General features: G+C 34.0%; 2 protein-coding genes and 1 non-coding gene across 3 annotated transcripts; 1 reads left to right on the top strand and 2 right to left on the bottom strand.

Annotated features, from left to right (window-relative positions):
- Positions 1-277: 277 nt before the first annotated feature.
- On the top strand, positions 278-5266 carry LOC144552072 (adenylyltransferase and sulfurtransferase MOCS3-2-like). Its single transcript, XM_078300163.1, has 12 exons — positions 278-482; positions 796-1066; positions 1172-1264; positions 1748-1803; positions 2331-2395; positions 2484-2558; positions 2644-2722; positions 2875-2913; positions 3020-3128; positions 3752-3870; positions 4351-4470; positions 4733-5266. Exons 2-12 carry the CDS (start codon positions 814-816, stop codon positions 5087-5089), a joined length of 1365 nt encoding a protein of 454 aa, XP_078156289.1. The 5' UTR covers positions 278-482; positions 796-813; the 3' UTR covers positions 5090-5266.
- A 769-nt stretch (positions 5267-6035) lies between these two features.
- Positions 6036-9470, bottom strand: LOC144552071 (putative WRKY transcription factor 26). Its single transcript, XM_078300161.1, has 4 exons — positions 9216-9470; positions 8390-9060; positions 8095-8253; positions 6036-6649 (listed from the first exon to the last, which is right to left on the bottom strand). The coding sequence occupies exons 1-4, from the start codon at positions 9453-9455 to the stop codon at positions 6265-6267; spliced, it is 1455 nt and encodes a 484-aa protein (XP_078156287.1). The 5' UTR covers positions 9456-9470; the 3' UTR covers positions 6036-6264.
- Positions 9471-16026: 6556 nt separating this feature from the next.
- On the bottom strand, positions 16027-16098 carry TRNAN-GUU (transfer RNA asparagine (anticodon GUU)). The gene has a single exon. It is a non-coding gene; the product is annotated as a tRNA-Asn (tRNA).
- Positions 16099-20625: the final 4527 nt, after the last annotated feature.

Genomic DNA, 20625 nt, shown 5'->3' with positions numbered 1-20625 from the left:
GTGCGGATTCTGAATTTCTGATCAGATCTAGGGGTAGTAGTAGTACAGACAGCAAAACTAAATTAAATTAAATTAAATTGTGATCGTTCGTTCATTTTATATTTCGAATGGTGCAGATTAAATCATCAATTGAACTGAACTCTCTTTCTTTCTGTTTGATCTCCAATTCTCCATGCTAAAAAGGGTATAATAGTCCTTTGTTTAAAAATACATATTCCCTTCGTCTTTCTTCTCCTCCCGCTGCTGCAAAACCCTACCTACCAAAACCAAAACCAAAACCAAAACCAAAACCAAAAGGAGTTGGAGTTCCGTCGGGGATAGGACTTAGGAGGGGTGGCGGCTATATTTTTTTTTTTCTATTCTATTCTATTCAAGTACTGATAGAAGAAGAAGAAGAAGAGAGACTCTTTGATTGAAGAGGATGGCGAGCTAGAGGTTCAACTAGGATAGTCTCAAACCTTAATCGGAGCTTTACCTATCAGGTATTGTTTCTTGCACCTACTCTTCGAATTCGAATTGGAATTTTTGTACCAGTTCTGTATATTGTACGCTCTTTCTTTGTCTCAGTACCATACAACGTAACATTTTTCAGGTCACTACTGTAGACGTCCCGTAATTGTATTCAGCTGCATGCATATTTTACTGGTTTTCGAAATTGGTCAATTTTAGGAGGGTAAATTTGTCAATTTTATTTCTAAAATGATTAAATCATAGGATAAATAAATCAAAGGGGGTAGAAAAAGAATTTTAAGTTTTTATGGGTATATTGGATATTATGGTGTTTTCATTTTTCAGAGATAATCAGACTATCAGATGGCGGACAGTGCCTCGCCGGATTGGATCAGTGGAGAGATAGAGAGGTTAAAATTGGACAAGGAGCAGTTGGAGAACCGAATCAGCGCCCTTCAGTCGCAGCTTCACACTACCACTACCAGTACCAGTACCACCTCTTCTTCTATCACTCCATTTTGTGTGAATAATGGTTCCTCACCTAACGCCGCATTGAGCGCTCAGATGATTTACCGATATAGCCGCCAACTCCTCCTCCCCGATTTTGGAGTACAAGGTAATTAGGTTACTTCTTATCGTCTTTTCCTTTTCCTTTCCTTTCCTTTCCTTTCTTTTCCCTTTCCCTTTCCCTAATTATATATCTACTAATATAATCTAATAGGACAATGCAAGCTCTCTCAATCGAGGGTCTTGGTAATTGGAGCAGGTGGCCTTGGATCTCCTGTTGCCATGTATCTTGCGTCATGTGGGGTTGGTACGATTTTCGATTTTTTCCTTTCCTTTCCTTTCCTTTCCTTTCCTTTGCTATTATATTTGATCTCCCACTTGAAGCTGTAAACTCTATTAATACTACTACACAGGGAAAACATCGTAAGAGAGCAGACAGACAAATTCTTTCTGCTCTGCTCTGCTCCCCTCCCCTCCCCTCCTTCATATTTAAAGAGGCATAAATAAACGACATTGGTTGTTTTGCATGCACATGCACATGCATGTTGTTTTTGGTGTTCTTTGTGATATTAATGAAACTACCCCTCCTTTGTCCTGTATGCATCTTTTCTTGTAGCTAAAATAATACATAAGTCTCCTTTCTCTTTATTTTTGTCAATATTATAATTATTCCCTTGTTGATGTCTTCTTCATCTTAAGAGTTCATGATAGGTACAGCATTAATTGCAACCAATGAACATGTAGATCATTTTTATTATATCTAATTTTGTGTTTCTTTTCTTTTTTATAGGTTGCATAGGTATTGTTGATGGTGATACTGTTGAGCTCAATAACCTACATCGTCAGGTTTGCCTTTTCGAATGTCATGTTAATAATTTTTCTTAGTCAACTTCTTTCTTCGCAATGCTACATCTAGTTACTCCCAGTTTTCTGCTGTTCTGGAACCCTACAGAGATATACAGAATAATTATTGTTTATCCAAAGTCAGAAAATAGCTGGAATTTTTTAGAAATATCTGTTGTAATGATAAACTTTTCAGCACATGTAAACCCCCCCTTCAATCAACTTTTCTACTTATAGAACTAACATGGAGTTCAAAAGTACCAAGTTTTCTATCGATTTACATATTTGTACTAGCCTGCAATACTTTGGATCTGTGGTCATGAATCATTAGTTAACCAAACCTAAAAATTTAGCAGTATGTCAACTTTTAATCTGTTTATATACTGTTTAATTTTTTGGCCACTAGATATCGGTCATTAATAAGCTTAGCTAAACATTCTGCTTCACTCCTTTTGTTTTGTTAACTAAACATATATCCAAACCGTGTAGTTTTTAATTAAAATTTTAGTTTCATGAATCTTTTTTTTTAGATTATCCATACCGAAGCATACATTGGCAAACCAAAAGTTCAGTCAGCTGCTGCTGCTTGTCGTGCGTATGTACTTACCTTATTCCTCTTGGTTTCTATTTTTGATTTAGTAAATTGATTTGTAGTACATTGACATTTTGACTCTCTTACACAGGATTAACTCTTCTGTCAAGGTAGTAGAGCACCAGGAGTTGTTGCATCCATCAAATGCTCTCAAAATTGTGAATCAGTATCCTTTCAAAGTTTTAGTTTTCTTTCTTTCTATAGAGCAACATGCTTGTACATTTTTCCAAGACTAAGTAGAATGATCAAAGATATGATGTTGTTGTGGATGCAACTGACAATCTCCCAAGCCGATACATGATAAGTGACTGTTGTGTTGTGCTTCAAAAGGTACTAGTGTTTTGAGGTTGCAAATGAATTTATGATCATTTTTTCAGCATGCCTTTTTCTTTCTTTTTTTGTTCTTTCATGTCCATTTATTAGAATTTATGATCGTAATCACTGCACTTCAAAAGAATTAACATCCTTACTTTTCTTTTCAGCCTCTTGTGTCTGGTGCTGCTCTAGGCTTGGAAGGACAGGTGGGCGCTTTTGTCTTTTGTTAATAAATATATTAATGCCACTTAAACATATTTATATTCTTTATTCTTTAACTTGGTGTTTAAATGATATGACATGGATATGCAGTTGACAGTTTATAATCACAAGGGAAGCCCGTGCTACAGGTGTCTTTTCCCGACCCCACCACCATCTGCTGCTTGTCAGAGGTGCTCTGATAGTGGAGTCCTTGGTGTTGGTATGCCACTAATGCTTTGTTTAACTGAGTCTTCTACAAAGGCCATAAAAAGGATTTTTTTTTTTTTCTTGTCTTTAAAGTAGAACTGGTTCCTTTCACATTAAAAGTAAAGAGAATCATATTCAAGTACAAGCAAGTTGAACACTGTATAAATAGGGATGTGGTTCCACACCTAATAGGATTGCTGTAGCAAAAGGGAAGAAAAAAGGACGAATGAAAATTATAACAAGTTTTGACCAGTTTCTGTCCTCACATTGTGTTTGGGGCTTGGTAAAACCTAACACTAAAAACAGTTACAATTCTTTTTTCTAAGCAAAAGTGGTACAGTCATACCCCCCATATTTCCAATTAATCGAACATGGTTTGTTACACCCCTCCCAAGATACACAGAACCACAAAAGCAAAACAAACTAGAGCTGCAAACTGGTAAGAGCAGAAAAGGAACCCGAAACTCCCTTATAGAAAACATATGTCCTGTTTATACACACCAGATACCTGATATTGCAATTTCTAAATCAATTAAAATAATGCTACTGCTAATCGATGTTCTTATGAAGATTTGTTGGTCTTTTATACTATTATTAGTTGCTCAATCACAGTACGACACATTTTTCATGGTACAGTGCCTGGAGTGATAGGTTGCATGCAAGCTCTAGAGGCAATAAAAATAGCTGCTGATGTCGGTGAACCCCTTTCTGGGAGAATGCTTCTCTTTGATGCTCTTTCTGCCCGTATCAGGATTGTACGTCATTTCACTGTTAATTACTTTTCAGTTTCTACATTTGACTCATTGCCATCTTAACATATTTGTAGCAATTTTTTTATTACTTCATTCATTTGACATATGTGCTTGATTTGGTATGTTTGAAGGCTGCCCATCGTAATCAAGAAATTACCATATTGGATTTGTATTGAGGCCATTGTTCAGAATATTCTGATCGTGTGGAATAGTATTTATACCAGTTTTGTGCCAGATGACAACTGCTATTATCTTTCCATATTTGAGGCTGCTGAGGCTTAGGCCCATCTACATTTATGTCAAGCTAAATACAAATTCAAATTTTGATCACTCAAAACACAATTTTTTCAATTACCAGAACTGAACCCATTCAATTATGTAATCCTTGGTTAAGTAACAGCACCAAATTGTATAAATCTATCATAGTTGCACTTGATGCACTTATAGTTGAGGCTTCAGAGCATTGCTTGTTGTCACCTACAGGTAAAACTTCGGGGAAGGTCATCTGCATGCACTATATGTGGGGAAAATTCATCTTTCACCAAAGAGGAGTTTGAAAGATTTGATTATGAGAACTTCACTCAGTCTCCAATGTCAGATCGGGTAATCCCCTTGGCCTATTTGATCCGTAAATGCTATATTTTAAAGACTCAAGTATAATATCTCCTTAATAACTTCTGAAAAAGAAAAGTTCTAGTTAAGCTGGGTGAAGTGTCTTTGTTCATCTTTGCATTACTAAATTTGGAATTAAAAGAGTTTATATATGAAAAATTATTTGACCTATCTTAAAGCCTTAGTTTACTGAAAAGTTTCCAAACTAACCATATTCCTAATCCTATGACCAAATCTACTTTTTTTTTTGCAGACTCGTCCTAAGTTAAGTTTACTTCCTGAAAGTGCTCGAATCACAATTAAAGAATACAAAGAGGTGCTTGACAAGAGCGAGCGGCACACGCTACTGGATGTGAGGCCCGTGCACCAATTCAAGATAACTTCACTGCCTAATTCGGTGAACATCCCCCTTTCTGATTTGGAAAAGGAGCTACCAAAACTTGGCTCGATGTTGAGTGACTCTTCTTTGTACGTGATTTGCCGAAGAGGAAACACCTCACAGACAGCAGTGCAGCTTCTGCACCAAAAGGGTTTCTTCTCAGCCAAGGATATAATCGGGGGATTGGAGTCTTGGGCGCAGGAGATCGATCCCAAATTCCCCATTTATTAATCATTTTAAACAGGGAATGAAGACTAAAAATTTTATTTCTTTTTGCGAGTACAGGAAGGGCTTATTAGGCCCAGTTTTTTCATCTTTAAACTGCCTCAACCAGAGTTTGGTTTTGAGGTGGATCTCCTAGATGGGAGGCTGTGTTTGTTTATGACTAAACAATTCTTCGCGTGATTTTATAGTAGTCCTTTGTCGCTCTTCTGTCAAGACCTAGTGCTAGTGGTTCTCGAATGAGCTTGTTTTATAGTCCTTTTACTGTCTATTTTATATCTTGGTGCTTTTTGTTAAGCATAACCCCGTCAAACAAAGGTACTTTTACTGCTAAATTGGAAATTGGAAATGAAAGTGTTTTGAATTGACCTCTTTGGATACTGATACCCAAACAAACAAATTAATTTTAAATGAATAATTCTTGAGAATTAACAAATGAGTTGCATCTTTCGGCCTTGGGTTTGGGTATGATCATTACGTACGTTAAGCTTTTTTCCTTGTTAGTGTTAATCATCCAAGTTAAATAACCTCACAGAAGGAAATAACAAGGGTAAAGAGAGCATTTCATGTTTAAGTCTGCTCATCAATCATGCATATCAATTTTACAACAAGTTCAATGCCTCAGCTCGGCTACAAAAGACAGCTATATCAAACAAGAAGAAATTAGCACTTCTCACAGCAATGAAGCCTAGTGTGTTTTTTGCTGGCCGCATTTCAGTCACGAGCAGCGAGTCACGACGCACATTTTAATCAAACTGCCATGAACACGACCCAACCTGCCTGAAATTAGACATGATCCAAAACTGGATGATTTGAAACCCTACCCGACTCAAACAATATCCAAAATCAACCTGGCCTGAACCGTTCAATTGCAAAATAGATGCTCTCAGTAAAACTAAATTTAAATGAAAACAAACTACTTTTGCAGAAGGGAAAAAAAAAATTAAACTATATGTTTGATAGCAACCAATCTAAAGCTGATATTACCCAACTTGACAAAGATCAATGTACACTATAATGAAACTATAGAGAACCTTGTCCCTTTTTTACATAAAAAAAAAAAAAAAAAAAAAAAAAAAAAAAACATATATATTTAATCAAGGATTCTCCAGACAAAATACTAAAGGAGAAATGAAAAACGTTCTCTCATCAAGGATGAATACCAATACCTAGAACCTGTCAGGTCAGTTCCCTGTGTAGTTTGCTAAACCATCTGGATTCAATTGCCTTAGTAATTCTAAATAAGATTCAAACGGCATATTTTGAAGTGTATTTAAGTTTGATGTACCCATGCAAGCCTCTCCAATTGCATGGCTGAAGCTGTCTTGTATGGGTTCGAGTAAGTTGGTCACACTTTGTGGTTGCATTGTCACCTGTGTACTTGATGTGTTAGCATGTGGGTCACTGTCCCCTGGTCCTTTGAAATTAGAGCTATTGTTGATATTTGAAACAGGCACTTCATGGTTGTGCTTTCCTTCATATGTTGTAATTACGGATTTGAGATCATGTGGGGCCCGTTCAACGTGCTTTCTGACAGGACAGCCAGGGCTAGTGCACTTGTAATAACTCCTGTCACATCAATACAACAACAATTGTCCTAGTATGTTAGACTGAAACTATCAAATATTGTAATTTAATTGTAAGAGGTCGCATTGAGAAAATACAGGTTCACTTCATATATTTTGCACCGGTATGTTAATGACCAGTATGTACCAAAAACATGCTCTGGCTATTTACAACTTATTATGAGTAAAAAACGATACAAAATAAGAAATCAATAACAAAACAACATAAAAAGTTAAAAAAACATGTGAAAATATGTTATATTTCCAAAAATCTTAAATAAGCATGACAATGAATGAAAAAAAGAGAACAAATACCAAGGACATTGGTCCTTTCTACAGCAAGAATCCAAATCAGACAAACCTAAGTAGAGCAGGCAAATTTTCACCTGACTGAATTAGTAACCCTACCAACCCAAACCCAATCAAACTAGCATTTAGACAGACCTATACCAACTAGAGTCACTAGACCCAGAACTATGCTAATCTGAACCCAAAGAACCACAAACATGGTGGACCCAAAACCCCAACACACCACAATTGAAACCTGACTAAAAACCTACCATACTACCCAGAAACTACAATATGATCCGACCTATTAAGGCTCGACAACAGGCTTCAAATCAATTTTATTGGGACGATAAGCTGAAATGGCCAGTACTCAACTGGAGGCCCACATCAAATAAATATTATATATCTAAAATCAGGTTGTGGTCACATTCCTTTTTTGTGACCTTATTGACCAAAACCTGGAAGGACATAACCTTGATACAAAATATCGTGACCCTAGAATGGCCATGACCCAAATGCCCGAGGCCCAAAATCAACCCAAATAAGAATAGCCCTCACCAGAACCTGACCTAACCTACCTGTTGCCACCTCTATGCATAATTTATTCAGTCGGATCGGGTTGAGGTTAAATCCAACCTGTTAAAATCCTAAGAAATATACTCTTACAGTCTGATATGCATTATTTTGAATAATAAGATGAGTAAAGCTAGCGTGTGACATGCTCACCAAGAAAGTTTGGTGAGCATAACTCCAAAAGTATATCGGATCGATGTCAAATGTCAAATCCAAACCGTTGAAATCCATGTACTTCATGAGTGATGCATATACATGCAAAATTTTGAAAGTTTCGAGTTTATTTGCTCCACGGTCAAGTGGTCAAAGAAATAATAAAAATTGAATATATAAAATAACTTATAATAAAATGTTCATTTCTTTGACCACTTGACCGTGTAGCAAATAAACTCGAAACTTTCAAAATTTTGCATATATATGCATCACTCATGAAGTACATGGATTTCAACGGTTTGGATTTGACATTTGACGTCGATCCGATATACTTTTGGAGTTATGCTCACCAAACTTTCTTGGTGAGCATGTCACATGCTAGCTTTACTCTAATAAGATTGCCTGGCCAAAGTTGCAATCGTTGGATCAATTTACCTTGGATTTGGATTTCCCTTGACTATTTTCTGGCCATATTTACGCCATCTATATCCATCATCTAAGAGGTCAATTTCACTGATTGTTTGAACGACAACTCTCGGTTCTCGAGCTGCATGAGAGGCTGGTAGAGCATCTATGAGATAGTCTTCATTTTTCCTGTAAATGACCATTAATACTGACATTATAGTGAATTACTGGTTAAAGGGGAATTTGATGAGGCATCTTAATCAATATAGGATATAAGTAATTGTCTCCTTTATAATCAAAGTATGAATACAATACATTTCTTTACCTTCTTTTCAATTCTCTCTGACCATCTTCATCTTTATCATTATCATTATCACAGATAAGGTTTCTTTGCATTAGTACATCATCAAGATTACCACAGGAGACACTGTCTCCAAGTCCAAGGGTACTTGACTCTTTTCCAGTGACAGTGACAGACTTATGATCAGAAATTTCAGTAATAACAGATGCTGAAGAAGTAACCTCGAAATAGTTAATTGTTGAATCTCCACGTCTTTTCCCTATATAGGTTTTTTGGTTACAAGTTTTTGAAGCCCCAGGTTGTGGCAATGGATGATCATGATTTCCTTTGTAAACAAGGTCAGTAATTTGACCGTGGGCTGATTGTTCAACCATCTTCTTAACATTGCAATTTGGATAGGTGCATTTATAGTAATTTCTTGGAAACTCACAGCCCTTGACATGTTTCTGGCCATATTTTCTCCAGTTGTAGCCATCCTCCAGTGAGTTGTTTGTTGAAGTTAAAGTTGAAGTTGATTGATGTTTTTCTTCTCCTTTTTCAGATGGTTTGTCACACGATTCTTCGTCTACCTTCTCTAAACTAGGTTCAGGTTCAGGTTGTACTGAATCTAAATTGCTACTTGCCTCTGGAAGATATTGATGGCTACATGATCCAATTAAAGATACGGCATGATCAGCTGGGCTATCTAATGGCACCTGAAAAAGAACGGAAGGAAGCCATTAGGAATAGCCTCCTGAGTTTGATTTTTTTTAATCTATCTTCCAGATCAGATCCACACTTTACCAATTTGATTTTTAATCTATTGCAAATTAAAAAACTGAAGAAAGAGGAGTAGAATAAAAAACTCCACCTGAAGAAGAAGAACAGGAGAATCGAGAAGAGCAGCTGGGCTGAGGCCAGGAGGTATAACGAGACAGGGCGACCTCATGGCAGTTGGCGGAGAAGATAAACCATTACCATTACCATTGGTACGGAATCGAGCAGTAGTAGTAACCCTGGGACGCTCCAGGCCGCGCCACGCGGCTCTCCTCTCAGCTATGCTCTTGCTCTTGCTCTTGCTCATGGTCGCCTCTTTCTTACCATCCTCCATTTTACTTTCTTTCTTTCTTTCTTTATTTCAAGAGCTTCAACTTCAAGCCTAAACCCTCGCCTGAGAGAGAGAGAGAGAGAGAGAGAGAGTCTCTTCGTCTCTTCTCTTAGTTTTAATTTCCAATTTCCAATTTCCAATTTCCTTTCAAGACTAGGTCGGAACTCGGAAGCCGTTTTGCTTTTCTTTTTCTTTTTTTTTCTAGAATTCAATTCAATGAACATCCCATCCCTTCCCGTAGAAATTCTGGTTAAATGTTAAAGTTAGAAAAATATAATTTTACCAAATTAAAAAAAGTACTATTTTTAATTTTATGTGGTGAATTGCAGAATTGGATGCCAAATACAAGGAACATATATATATTATATATATAAATAAATAAAGGTGGTGAATTGCAGTGCAGTGCAGTGCAGTGGCGGGGGGAGAGAGAGACTCATTCTTTGTTTTTTTTTTTTGAAATTCGAGCCCTTTCAGTTATTACTTTGACCCAAAGCAAACCAAACCTCCGCCTGCCTTCAGTCCACACTCAACAATATATATTTTACCTTCACTGAAATCCTCGGGACCGTCCGATCAGAATTCGGATTGATTGATTCTGTATGAATTTAAATGCACGGATTCCTTTAATATTCAGAGCAGAGCAGATCATATCAGATCGGACGGTCTGTATCCAAACACAAAATTCGACTTATCGTAGGGGTTCCCAATTCTATTTCACCCTCAAATGCTTTTGCAAAATTATGTCTTACATTTTATAATTATTTGCTAAGTTTCACTGCGTACAACCGGCATTTGCCACACTGTATTATAAAGTCTCAACCACGAATTATGTCTTTATTTTCTTTAAACATTTTTTTTGTCTTCATTATTTCTACTTTCATTTTCAAAACATTAATAACTCAAAATTTAAATCATAAATATCAAAATAAAATCGTTATATGTGATCTATATTTTTTTCTCATGCGCTCATAAGAAATTATCAAATTTCGATTTGAACTTTATATGAATCAATAAGTTGAAAATCAATGTTTATAAATTATTCACATTAGTACGTTTTTACAAGCTGACAACTAAAACAAAGTTGAAATGTCATTATTTTTTTATACTTGCATAGATAAAATATTGTAGATCATATCCAACAATTTTATTTTCATTTTAAGTTTTAAATTTTGAGTTATTAAAGTTTTTGGAAAGAGAGGCACAAGGGAGACACAAAAAATTGAATATTGAATAAGTTGTAATGCGCACAGTGACTGACTGAATTATTCTTGTCACTGTACCATCTTCTCTTGTCTTAATTAATTACAAGTTGGGGCCAGTGGCCTAATTACTTCAATCCTAATCTTATAGCACAACAGGGCTGAGATAACAAAGGACTTGAGGAAAAATAGCTAGGCAACCACAAAACAATAGGGCCAAAAATAATTTTAAATTGCATTTGTTTTAATTTGAGCATCTTATACTTTTGTAAGTTTCAAAATATAATTAGTGGGGTTTACCTTTGAAAGTTTCAAACAAAATATTTATGTAACTACATATGGGCTTTGGAGTTTGGATGCCATGTGGGCATGCCATAACTAGGTTGCATGAAAAAAGGAGATGGACAGAAGCTCAATAAATTAAGTAGCATACACGGGAATAAAGAGCTTACAGATTTCCTAGTCAGAGACAGAGGAGCAACGATTGACAGTTCATTTAAATACATCTGTACATATTTTCTGTACTCGTTATTCAGCTATATATGTATATATCCGACTATCCGTCAAGGTTTTTAAATTAAATCTTTTTCTTTATTTTAGAAAAAGATAATTCATGTCATCAATAAAACCAATAAATATTCGAAAGACCCTCTTAGCCAACGTGATATGCGTTTTTACATCGGATCAAGAAAGGAAATCCATTATAGGAATATAGATTCAATTGGTCGATTTATTGGTTTAGCAGGAAGAATCATACCTAGACGAGTTATTAAATTAACCTTGAGACACCAACGATTAATGACTAATGCTATAAAAAAAGCTCGTTTTTTAGCTTTATTACCTTTTATTGAAAATGAACTACATTTTAAGAAAAAATGGCGCGATATCTTAGACCGTCGTAAAAAAAAAAAAGACAAAAAGAAAAACAGAAATAAAAGAAGATCAATTCCGAGAGTTCCGAAAGGAGGAACCAAACCAGGGACTAGTCCTTTTAAAAACGAAGGATTCAAAACGAATCCTAAAACGGAGAGTTCCTCCTCTCGGAACCGAACCAGGGACTAGTCCTTTTAATCCTTTAAAAAATAAATTCAAGAACTACTCATCATAAAACGATAAATCCATAAGCCTATTTTCCAATTCATTCAAAACCTCAAATTAGAACTCAAGTTAAAATATTTTGTTTGAAAAAGCTTAGAAATCAGATTGAATTCTTAATGTTATAAATAAAAAAAGGAAAAAAATCTTCTTGAAATATTTTCGTATTAATTTTTATCTGAATTTTTTTCTTCTATATCTTCCCCGATCTTCCCGGGGTTCATTCCCCGGGGAATCCTGTTTTAATCATTACTAATAAATTATTTGAGTATCTCTTCATAAACGTTATTAGATTTAAATATTTTATTAGAAATCTTACAAAAACCAATCTTATTTGATATAGATATTTGTGCGAGTATTTTACGATTAAGAAAAGATTGCTTCTTATACAGATTGTGGATAAACTTACAATAACTATCAAATTTTTGGTTTTCACGAGTTACTGCATTTATTCTAGTGATCCACAAACGACGAAAATACCTCTTTTTATTGCCTCTATCTCGATGAGAGTAAAACAAACCTCTCATTTTCTGTTGAATAATCATTCGAGTATGTCTTGAATGAGCTCCTCTAAAACCTGATACAAGGGAACGATTTTTTTTTCGACGTCTTCGAGCAATATATCCTCGCCTTACTCTGGCCATAGAATAAAATTCTATTTTATTGAATAAAATAACTAATAGATTGGATTTCTTTTCTTTTAGTTATTCTTTTATCCGTCTAGGGTCAATCAATAACAAAACGCATTATTCCAATATATCAAATATCGATTCCAATGGCTTTTGCTACTAGAACCTTCCCAACCACGATTCTTACTTTTCTTCCCATTCTTTAATAAAGAATTCAATATTGATTCCAAAAAAAGAGTGAGTTCTATCGTTTCTATGGTTACCTCTCAAAGGGCGAGGTCCTCTCTATACACCGGAGCTTCTTTTTTCAAAAGATTTTGTGAACTTGTATAGTTCATATTCTTTGGCTCTACCTATTAATTAGAAAGTAATAGCTCTTTTCACACTAAGAGTTATCTATACAGTAACGGCATTTCATTCGAAAAGTTGGCAAGGTAGCTAACCCTATGAGTCTGGTCTTTCAGCTTAATGTAATGCTATTTCCTCCGCTTAATGGATAACTTTTTGCTACCAATGGAGAATTGCTTCTTATTTCAAATCGAAAATGATTGGATTTTGACCAATGGAAACCATCAATTTGTATAGAATAAATAGCTATATAATATACCTGAATGTTACTATCCTATTCATCAGTACTGCTCGTTGATACTGGAAAGATTCTCTTATCTGTTCGAATTCATGATCTGAACGAGTCGCACATACACCCTAGCACATGTTCCTCGACGCTGAGGACATCCTTTAAGAGCGGGAGATTTCTTACCATTTTTTTTTGCTGTCTTATGTTTCTAAGAAGTTGTGTAATAGTTGGCATATTGTGTATATATCTATACAGAATCCAATTTCTTTGTTTCGATCGATCTTAACCAAATGTTATTTTTCTCAATTTTCCTTTTTTGAATTTTTGAATATGGAATACTCCGTATATTCAAAAAAGGAAAATTCGACTTTGAAATCTATTTCATCACTCGGATCACTCAGGTTTTATTTCATTTTCTTTTTTGGACATGACTACCCGATCAATAATACCATAATCTTGAGCTTCTATTGCCGACATAAAATAGTCTCTTTCTAGATCCTTCTGTATAACATCTACAGGTTTACCTGTGTTTTGTGCATAAATATCCGCAATTGTGTTACGAAGTTCAAGCATATCTTCTGTTTCCTTTATTAAGGAATCTATATTTTTTTTTGTGCTAGTCGGGGCACTTCTAGGTTCGTGAATCATAATCCTAGCGTTTGGGTATGCTATCCGTCTAGTAATTGTTCCTCCGGCCAGGATCAAAGATGCTCCTGATGCAGCTAATCCCATAGCTATTGTAGACACTTCAAGTAACATAACTTTTAGAACATCATAAATAGCTATTGATTGGTGTGTGTCTCCACCAAGAGAGTTTATATATATATATATATATATATATATATATATATATATATATATATATATATATATATATATATATATCAGTATCATTATAACCCTCACTTTCCGAATTCAGCAGTAACAAGAGACCGATGAACTGATTGGCGAAAGATGTCGTAATTTCTTTGCATAGAAAGAGTGTTCTTTCTATGTAAAGTCGTTTGCATATACCAATCCAAATGGGTTCTTTAACTACACCATCACGATCTAAAACAAAATCATCACGTATAAAATCACTATCCTCAAAATGGATATAGGGGATTTTGGGTAGCGCCATATCAAAATTATTTTTTATTTTCTTTTTGGTTGGAAATAACTAACTAATAGATTGGATTTCTTTTCTTTTAGTTATTCTTTTATCCGTCTAGGGTCAATCAATAACAAAACGCATTATTCCAATATATCAAATATCGATTCCAATGGCTTTTGCTACTAGTACCTTCCCAACCACGATTCTTGCTTTTCTTCCCATTCTTAAATCAAGAATTCGATATTCTCATATATAAAAAAAATATTTGAGGAAAGGCTATAATCAAATTCTTGATTAGATCTTCTTAAATCAATTTTATTTCTTTAATGTAATGGGTTTCTTTTTATTTTTTTATTTTCTAATAAATAGAAATAAGAAAAAGAAAATTCATTTTAATGAATTGAATTCAAAATAAAAATATAGAGTAATCTTATCTTATTTAAGCTCGAAACGTTTTGTAATCTTCAACCAATTATGTGCTTCAATATAATTGCTTGGAGTAAGCGCTATAGCTTGTTTCCAATACTCAGCAGCTTGATTGGACCAAGCCTCTGCAATTTCAGAATCGCTCTCTAGAATGGCCTTTTCTCCCCGGTCGGAATAGAGAATTCTTTCCCTTAGAACTGTACTTGAGAGTTTCCTACCTCATACGGCTCAGTAATCTATTCTTTTTTTTTTATCTATTCTGATTTCTTTTATCCTGATTTCTTCTATATGAGATAATTCAATTTCTCTTCATTTTTTTATTATATTATTAATTTATTAATTATAAAAAAAGAAAAAGTTAATTACAGTAAGTTTCAAACTCTGATTTCGTTAATAATCAATCAGTTTTTTCTTTTCTTCCCACCTTCAGAAGAATAAAGCATATATAGCTCATAAATATATTTATTATGATTTTCTGAGAGGTAACTATCTTGTTTTCATATAGGAAATCGCTATAGAATCTTTGAAAAGGAATTTTCTCAATAAGAAAAAAGACTTACTATCTTTGGGATCTAAAACTACACCGCTGCTTAATATCTTAGTGGATCAACTCTATTACATAAGTTGATTCCTAACTTAATGTCCCCTATCATGGCATAAGTAAGCAGTTCTTTACTTTATCGACATAATAGCTCGCTAATTGATCTTTACGATGCTTGCTCTATTAATTTGATTTTTTATCCATAGAATAAAAAGTAGAGGCTTTTTTCTACCTATTTTGATTTTCGTGAAATCTGTTTATTTCCTACAGCTGATAAAAATCGTTGTTTTTGACGATTTCTATGTAGAAATCCTTTTTTTTCTAGTAAATACTAGCTAATTTCTTTTTTTTTTCTATAGTAGAGATAGTCGCACGTAATGACAGATCACAGCCATATTATTAAAAGCTTGTGGTAAAAAAGGATTTCGTTCTAGTGCTCTAAAATAATATTCCAAAGCTTTTGTATGCTCTCCATTGCTTGTATGTATAAGGCCTATGTTATAGAGTATATAACTTCGGTCATAAGGATCCATTTCTGGTCGCGTAGCTTCATAATAATTCTGGGTGCTGATAAATCAATGCGGCCTTTGAACAAACCATTTCAAATCTCGTTTACAGGTCGAAATCTATTTTATAGCAATTTACACGAAGGACTCTCTTTGACTGAATATATAATTTCTTGTTATGGAGCTCGCAAAGGAGTTGTAGATACTGATAGGAAAAAGGCTTGCATAACCGCATTTATTTAGAATCCAAACACGACCGATTAGTGTTTGGATAAAAACGGTTTCTGTCATCCCATTTTGAGGACTCACAGAAATACGTCGGATAGTACCACAGTCTCTTTTACGTACAACAATGTGTTGAACTACTTCAACAAGTCTAATTTGAAATATTTGAAATAGATTTCGACCTGTAAATTAGATTAACTGGGGCATTGGTCATAACCCCCCTGCTAAGGCAAAGCCTTTATTTAATGAAATTATTTATTCTTTCATTAAGAACTAATCCAATCTCCCCAAGTAGGATTCGAACCTACGACCAATCAGTTAACGGCCGACCGCTCTACCACTGAGCTACTGAGGAACAACCGCAGATTCTACCTCTTAGAGTTCAACTTTTGTTCTCAACCAATAAACAATAGAAGTCCCAAGCTTACTTCGTAACTCTCGGAACTTCGTCGTAGTGTCGTCTCATTTTATATATGCAAGATAGTATTCTCATATCATCAATATTTTTATATTATACTATAATATATATGCAAGATGATATTTCCATATCATCAATATATGAATAATATATGAAAACTATTGACAAAGAGTTTTTCAAATCTTATATTATAATTGTAAAATATATGAAAACTATTGACAAAGAGTTTTTCTCATCTTATATTATAATTGTAAAAAGAAATTTTTTATTTCTTTTTCATGGTTAATATATTATATAAACCCAAACATATTTTATAAAAATTAATAAATAAAATGAAAAAAAAACGAATCTGTCTTATCTATCAGCCGGTACTAATTAAACTGATAATTGACTTAAAAACTTTGGAGACGGAGGATTTTGCTCCTTCCCGAATCCAAGGTTTGTTTTGGCCCACATTAATCAATATTTTGGTAGTTGGTACCAGGAATTTCGACGACATACTAGGTCACATGCATCTCCCTATCTTCTCGAAAAGCACATACAATTTGAAATTTTGGACTATATTAGATAAAATAGCGGAAATTCAAATTTTGCAATTGCGGTTAAATAGAATCGGAGAGACTGTGAGTCCATTTTTTCCACGGAGCATATCCGTTATTCTGAAAAACCAATCTATAGAAACTATTGAGGACTTTATATATTATCATAATTTATATGAATTCTTCAGGTTTTCTGGAATAGATATTGGTTTGTTCGATTTTGGTTTCCACGCAATATACAATCATCTACATATTTTAAGCGTGAGAGATGCTATGAACAAAACAGATTATGGAAAAAGATCGATGGTCGAACACTCCATTGAACACTCCATTAAAATTACTTACATTGATAAAATCACCTGTTTAAAGCAAATGACCCGTATTTTTCAATTCGATACGTTAAAAGTATCGGAATTTTTTGGATGGAATGTCTACAGGCTTCTTACGGAAGCCGGATTAAAGGCCCTTAAAGATCTTATATATTTTGAAGAAATAGACACATTAATTCCTGAAAAAAACAGACGAGAATTCCATCTTCAACTCTCCGCGATTTATTACTCTTTTTCTTTATTAGAAGAAATAAAAAAAAGAATAAAGAAATAAAAAAAAGAATATAAATTAAAGAACGTTAGTAGCTAATCATTTATCGGAAACATTTGAGAAAATCAAAAAGAGAAATAATACTATACTCATACTCACTGGGCTCAGGCATCTACTATTCCTGAGCCATACAATCATGAAACTTTTCTTTTTTTCGAAATACTTAAAAAAGTGCAATCAAACCTATGACCAAGAAACATGAACGAAAATCTGTTTCCTTTATCCGCCACAGTTGTAGTTTACATTATGGTCGTTTCATGCTATCGTCGCTTAAGGAAGGTCAGGCTAATATATTAGGTACTACCATACGAAGAGTTCTACTTGCAGAAATAAAAGGAACACGTATAACACATGCTACATTTCAATTGAAAGAAAAACAAGAAAAATCTTTTCATCAATATAGTACTATACCAGGTATAAGAGAATCTATAGATGAAATATTACAAAATCTCAAGACATGAGTAAAATATTCTTTTTCTGAAAAAAGGAGGAAAAAATGAAAAAAGAATTACAATTACTATGTGCGTTTCTATTAAGTTTATGGAATCATTTTGTTCTATTTTTTATTATGTTTTGCTCATTTTGGTTTGAACCACGATTTTATATCGTGGAATTTGATTATTTCACGAACAATTTTGAATTGTACATTTTTTTCTATGTGTTCTATAAATTTGTAATAGAGATTTTTCTCTATTTTATAGGATACATTTTCAAAATGTTCAAATTTCGAAATATTCATTTCGAAAACCAAATTGAGCAATATGCTAAGCTCATTCACGGGCTTATGCTAGCCTATACATTAATGTCCTTTAATGATGGTGAGCTAAAGGAATTAATCTATAGCGGTTTTTTTGTATTTCGATTCATTTTTTTGAATTGGAAATCAAGATTTCGTATTGATTTTCAATTCAAAGTCTTTTATCGCAGATTTTTGATTCTATTGATTCTAATCCTGATTTTCAAGATAATCAAAAACTTTTTTGATAAGTGAGAAATTTGAAATAAACTCTGATATTGATATTCTAAATAGTAAGATTTCAAATATTTTTATATCCCTATGGGATAGAAGAAGAAAAATCGAAATGAAATCAAGAATCCAGGAAATAAAAAAAGAAGTAGAAGATAGAAAGGATTCAAAATGAATAAATTGAAACTCGTAATGGAACGATTTTGTCTTTTTTCCATTCCGAATTATTGATTCTGACCTCAACACTTAGATCATTCTATTGGACATAGAATGACAATCTTTTCAATGCAAAAAAAGGAGTAATCGGCTGTGATAGGTGAAAAAAGAAGGATTGTCAAAAAAAGGTTTGTAGTAAAGAAAAGATTTGTAGCTAAGCATTTATCGGAAACATTTGAGAAAATCAAAAAGGGGGAGGAGAGAGAAATAATAGTCACTTGGTCTCGGGCATCAACTATTATACCCTCAATGGTTGGCCATACAATCGGTATTCATAATGGAAATGAACATATACCTATAATATAATGGGAGGACTTATGAAGTGGGATTTTTTAAATAAAAGGAGGTATCAGCATCTCCGACCCTTGCCTGATGATTTTCTTCGAGTCTATAATAGGCTCTATGGTGAGCGGATAATAATTCTACACAGCGAGCTTTACTCTAGAAGGCTAATGTAGCTAATAGTGTCAGACCTCCTAGAGTTTTACGATTCAAAAAGTAAAGATCCAATTAGAGTTTTTATAGACTGCCCTATGTTAGGGGCATCTGAATCTTTAGTTCTTTCAAATATTTTGAAATGCAGCCCGGTTCCGATATATACCACTCTGATAGGTCCTGTGGGATTAGGAGCCGCTTTTATTCTCGCAGGAGGAACACAGGGGAAACGGGCTGCATTTCCGAACTCGTATGGATATACAAAAGTTATTGTATAATATTGTATAATAGAAATATAATATAAAACAAATACTTATTCACTTCACCATCCATATCCATATTTTTTTGCAAAAAAAGGACATATAATGAATAAAATATTCTTTTTCTGAAAAAAAAGAGTAAATTTATGAAAAGAGAATTACTATGTTCCTTTCTATTCGGTTTATGGAATCATTTTGTTCTATTTTTTATTTTACTCATTTTGGTTTGAACCACGATCAACACAACATAGGTGATTGAAAGGATCTAGTACAACTCACCAAAGCACAAAAGCCAGGATCTTTCAGAAAGTTGATTCCTTTTCAAGAGTGCATAACCGCATGGATAAGCTTACACTAACCCGTCAATTTTGGATCCAATTGGGGATTTTCCTTGGGAGGTATCGGGAAGAGATTGAAATGGAATAATATAGATTCATAGGTTCTCTATTGATTCTATCCCTATGGGATAGAATCAATAGAGAAATCGAAATGAAATCAAGAATCCAGGAAAAAAGGAAATCAAAAAAGAAGTAGAAGATAGAAAGGATTCAAAATGAATAAATTGAAACTCCTAAAGAAAGGATTTTGTCTTTTTTCCATTCTGAATTATTGATTCTGACCTCGATACTTAAGAAATTGGGTAAGCTAAACCCAACCAATAATATGGGATTCTATCCCGTCTGAGTTCTGATAAGAAATCATCTTATATCGTATATTAGAATTCACTTTGTCTTATTTTCGAATAAAAAAAGAATACTCGTATTAAACAAGTTCAAGTTAGAAATAGTAGCTTTTCAGATAAGTTATACTATTCCGTAATAGTACATACATCTTTTCAAAATTATCATTACAATTCTTTAATTCGTTTTTTTCTTTTATGTTCATACAGCGATTTATATATATATATATATATAACCGAGATCCAGAATATAACCCTTATTTTGTAATAAAAAGGGAGGACTTATATGGCACTAATATATAGTCCAACGTACATAGTCAACCAAATCGACGAACGTACGTTCCAGGCCTCCTTGTCCGGGACTGATTGGATAGTGAATTCTACCTTACGTAAAGACTTGAATTGGAATTAATAGCCAGGAACGAAGCTGAACATTTATGTTTTTATGATATGATTAAATTGAATCATTCGCATGAAAAATTCTAAAGATTTTATAAGATTTATTAATCTCGTTGAACTCCAGTAACATGATATGGCTACTTCGTATAGTCATATCGCGTAAGTGATTAATTACTTTACACGATACGATCCGTCGAGCTGGCAGTGGCCTTCCATCATAGAAATAATAAATCCTTGCGTAGATAATTCTTTCTCGGGTACCATAAATAATTTCAATGAACTCGCAAACGATTTTGGCGACAACCAAGTTCCATACCCACGAGGATTTGGAAAATCCATTAATGGATTTGAGATTAATATCAAATCCAT

This window comes from Carex rostrata, chromosome 3 (genome assembly GCF_964058835.1).
Source record: "Carex rostrata chromosome 3, lpCarRost1.2, whole genome shotgun sequence".
Lineage (NCBI taxonomy): Eukaryota > Viridiplantae > Streptophyta > Magnoliopsida > Poales > Cyperaceae > Carex > Carex rostrata.
The sequence above is the reverse complement of the archived record's forward strand: the minus strand, read 5'-3'. Positions and strand labels throughout refer to the sequence as shown.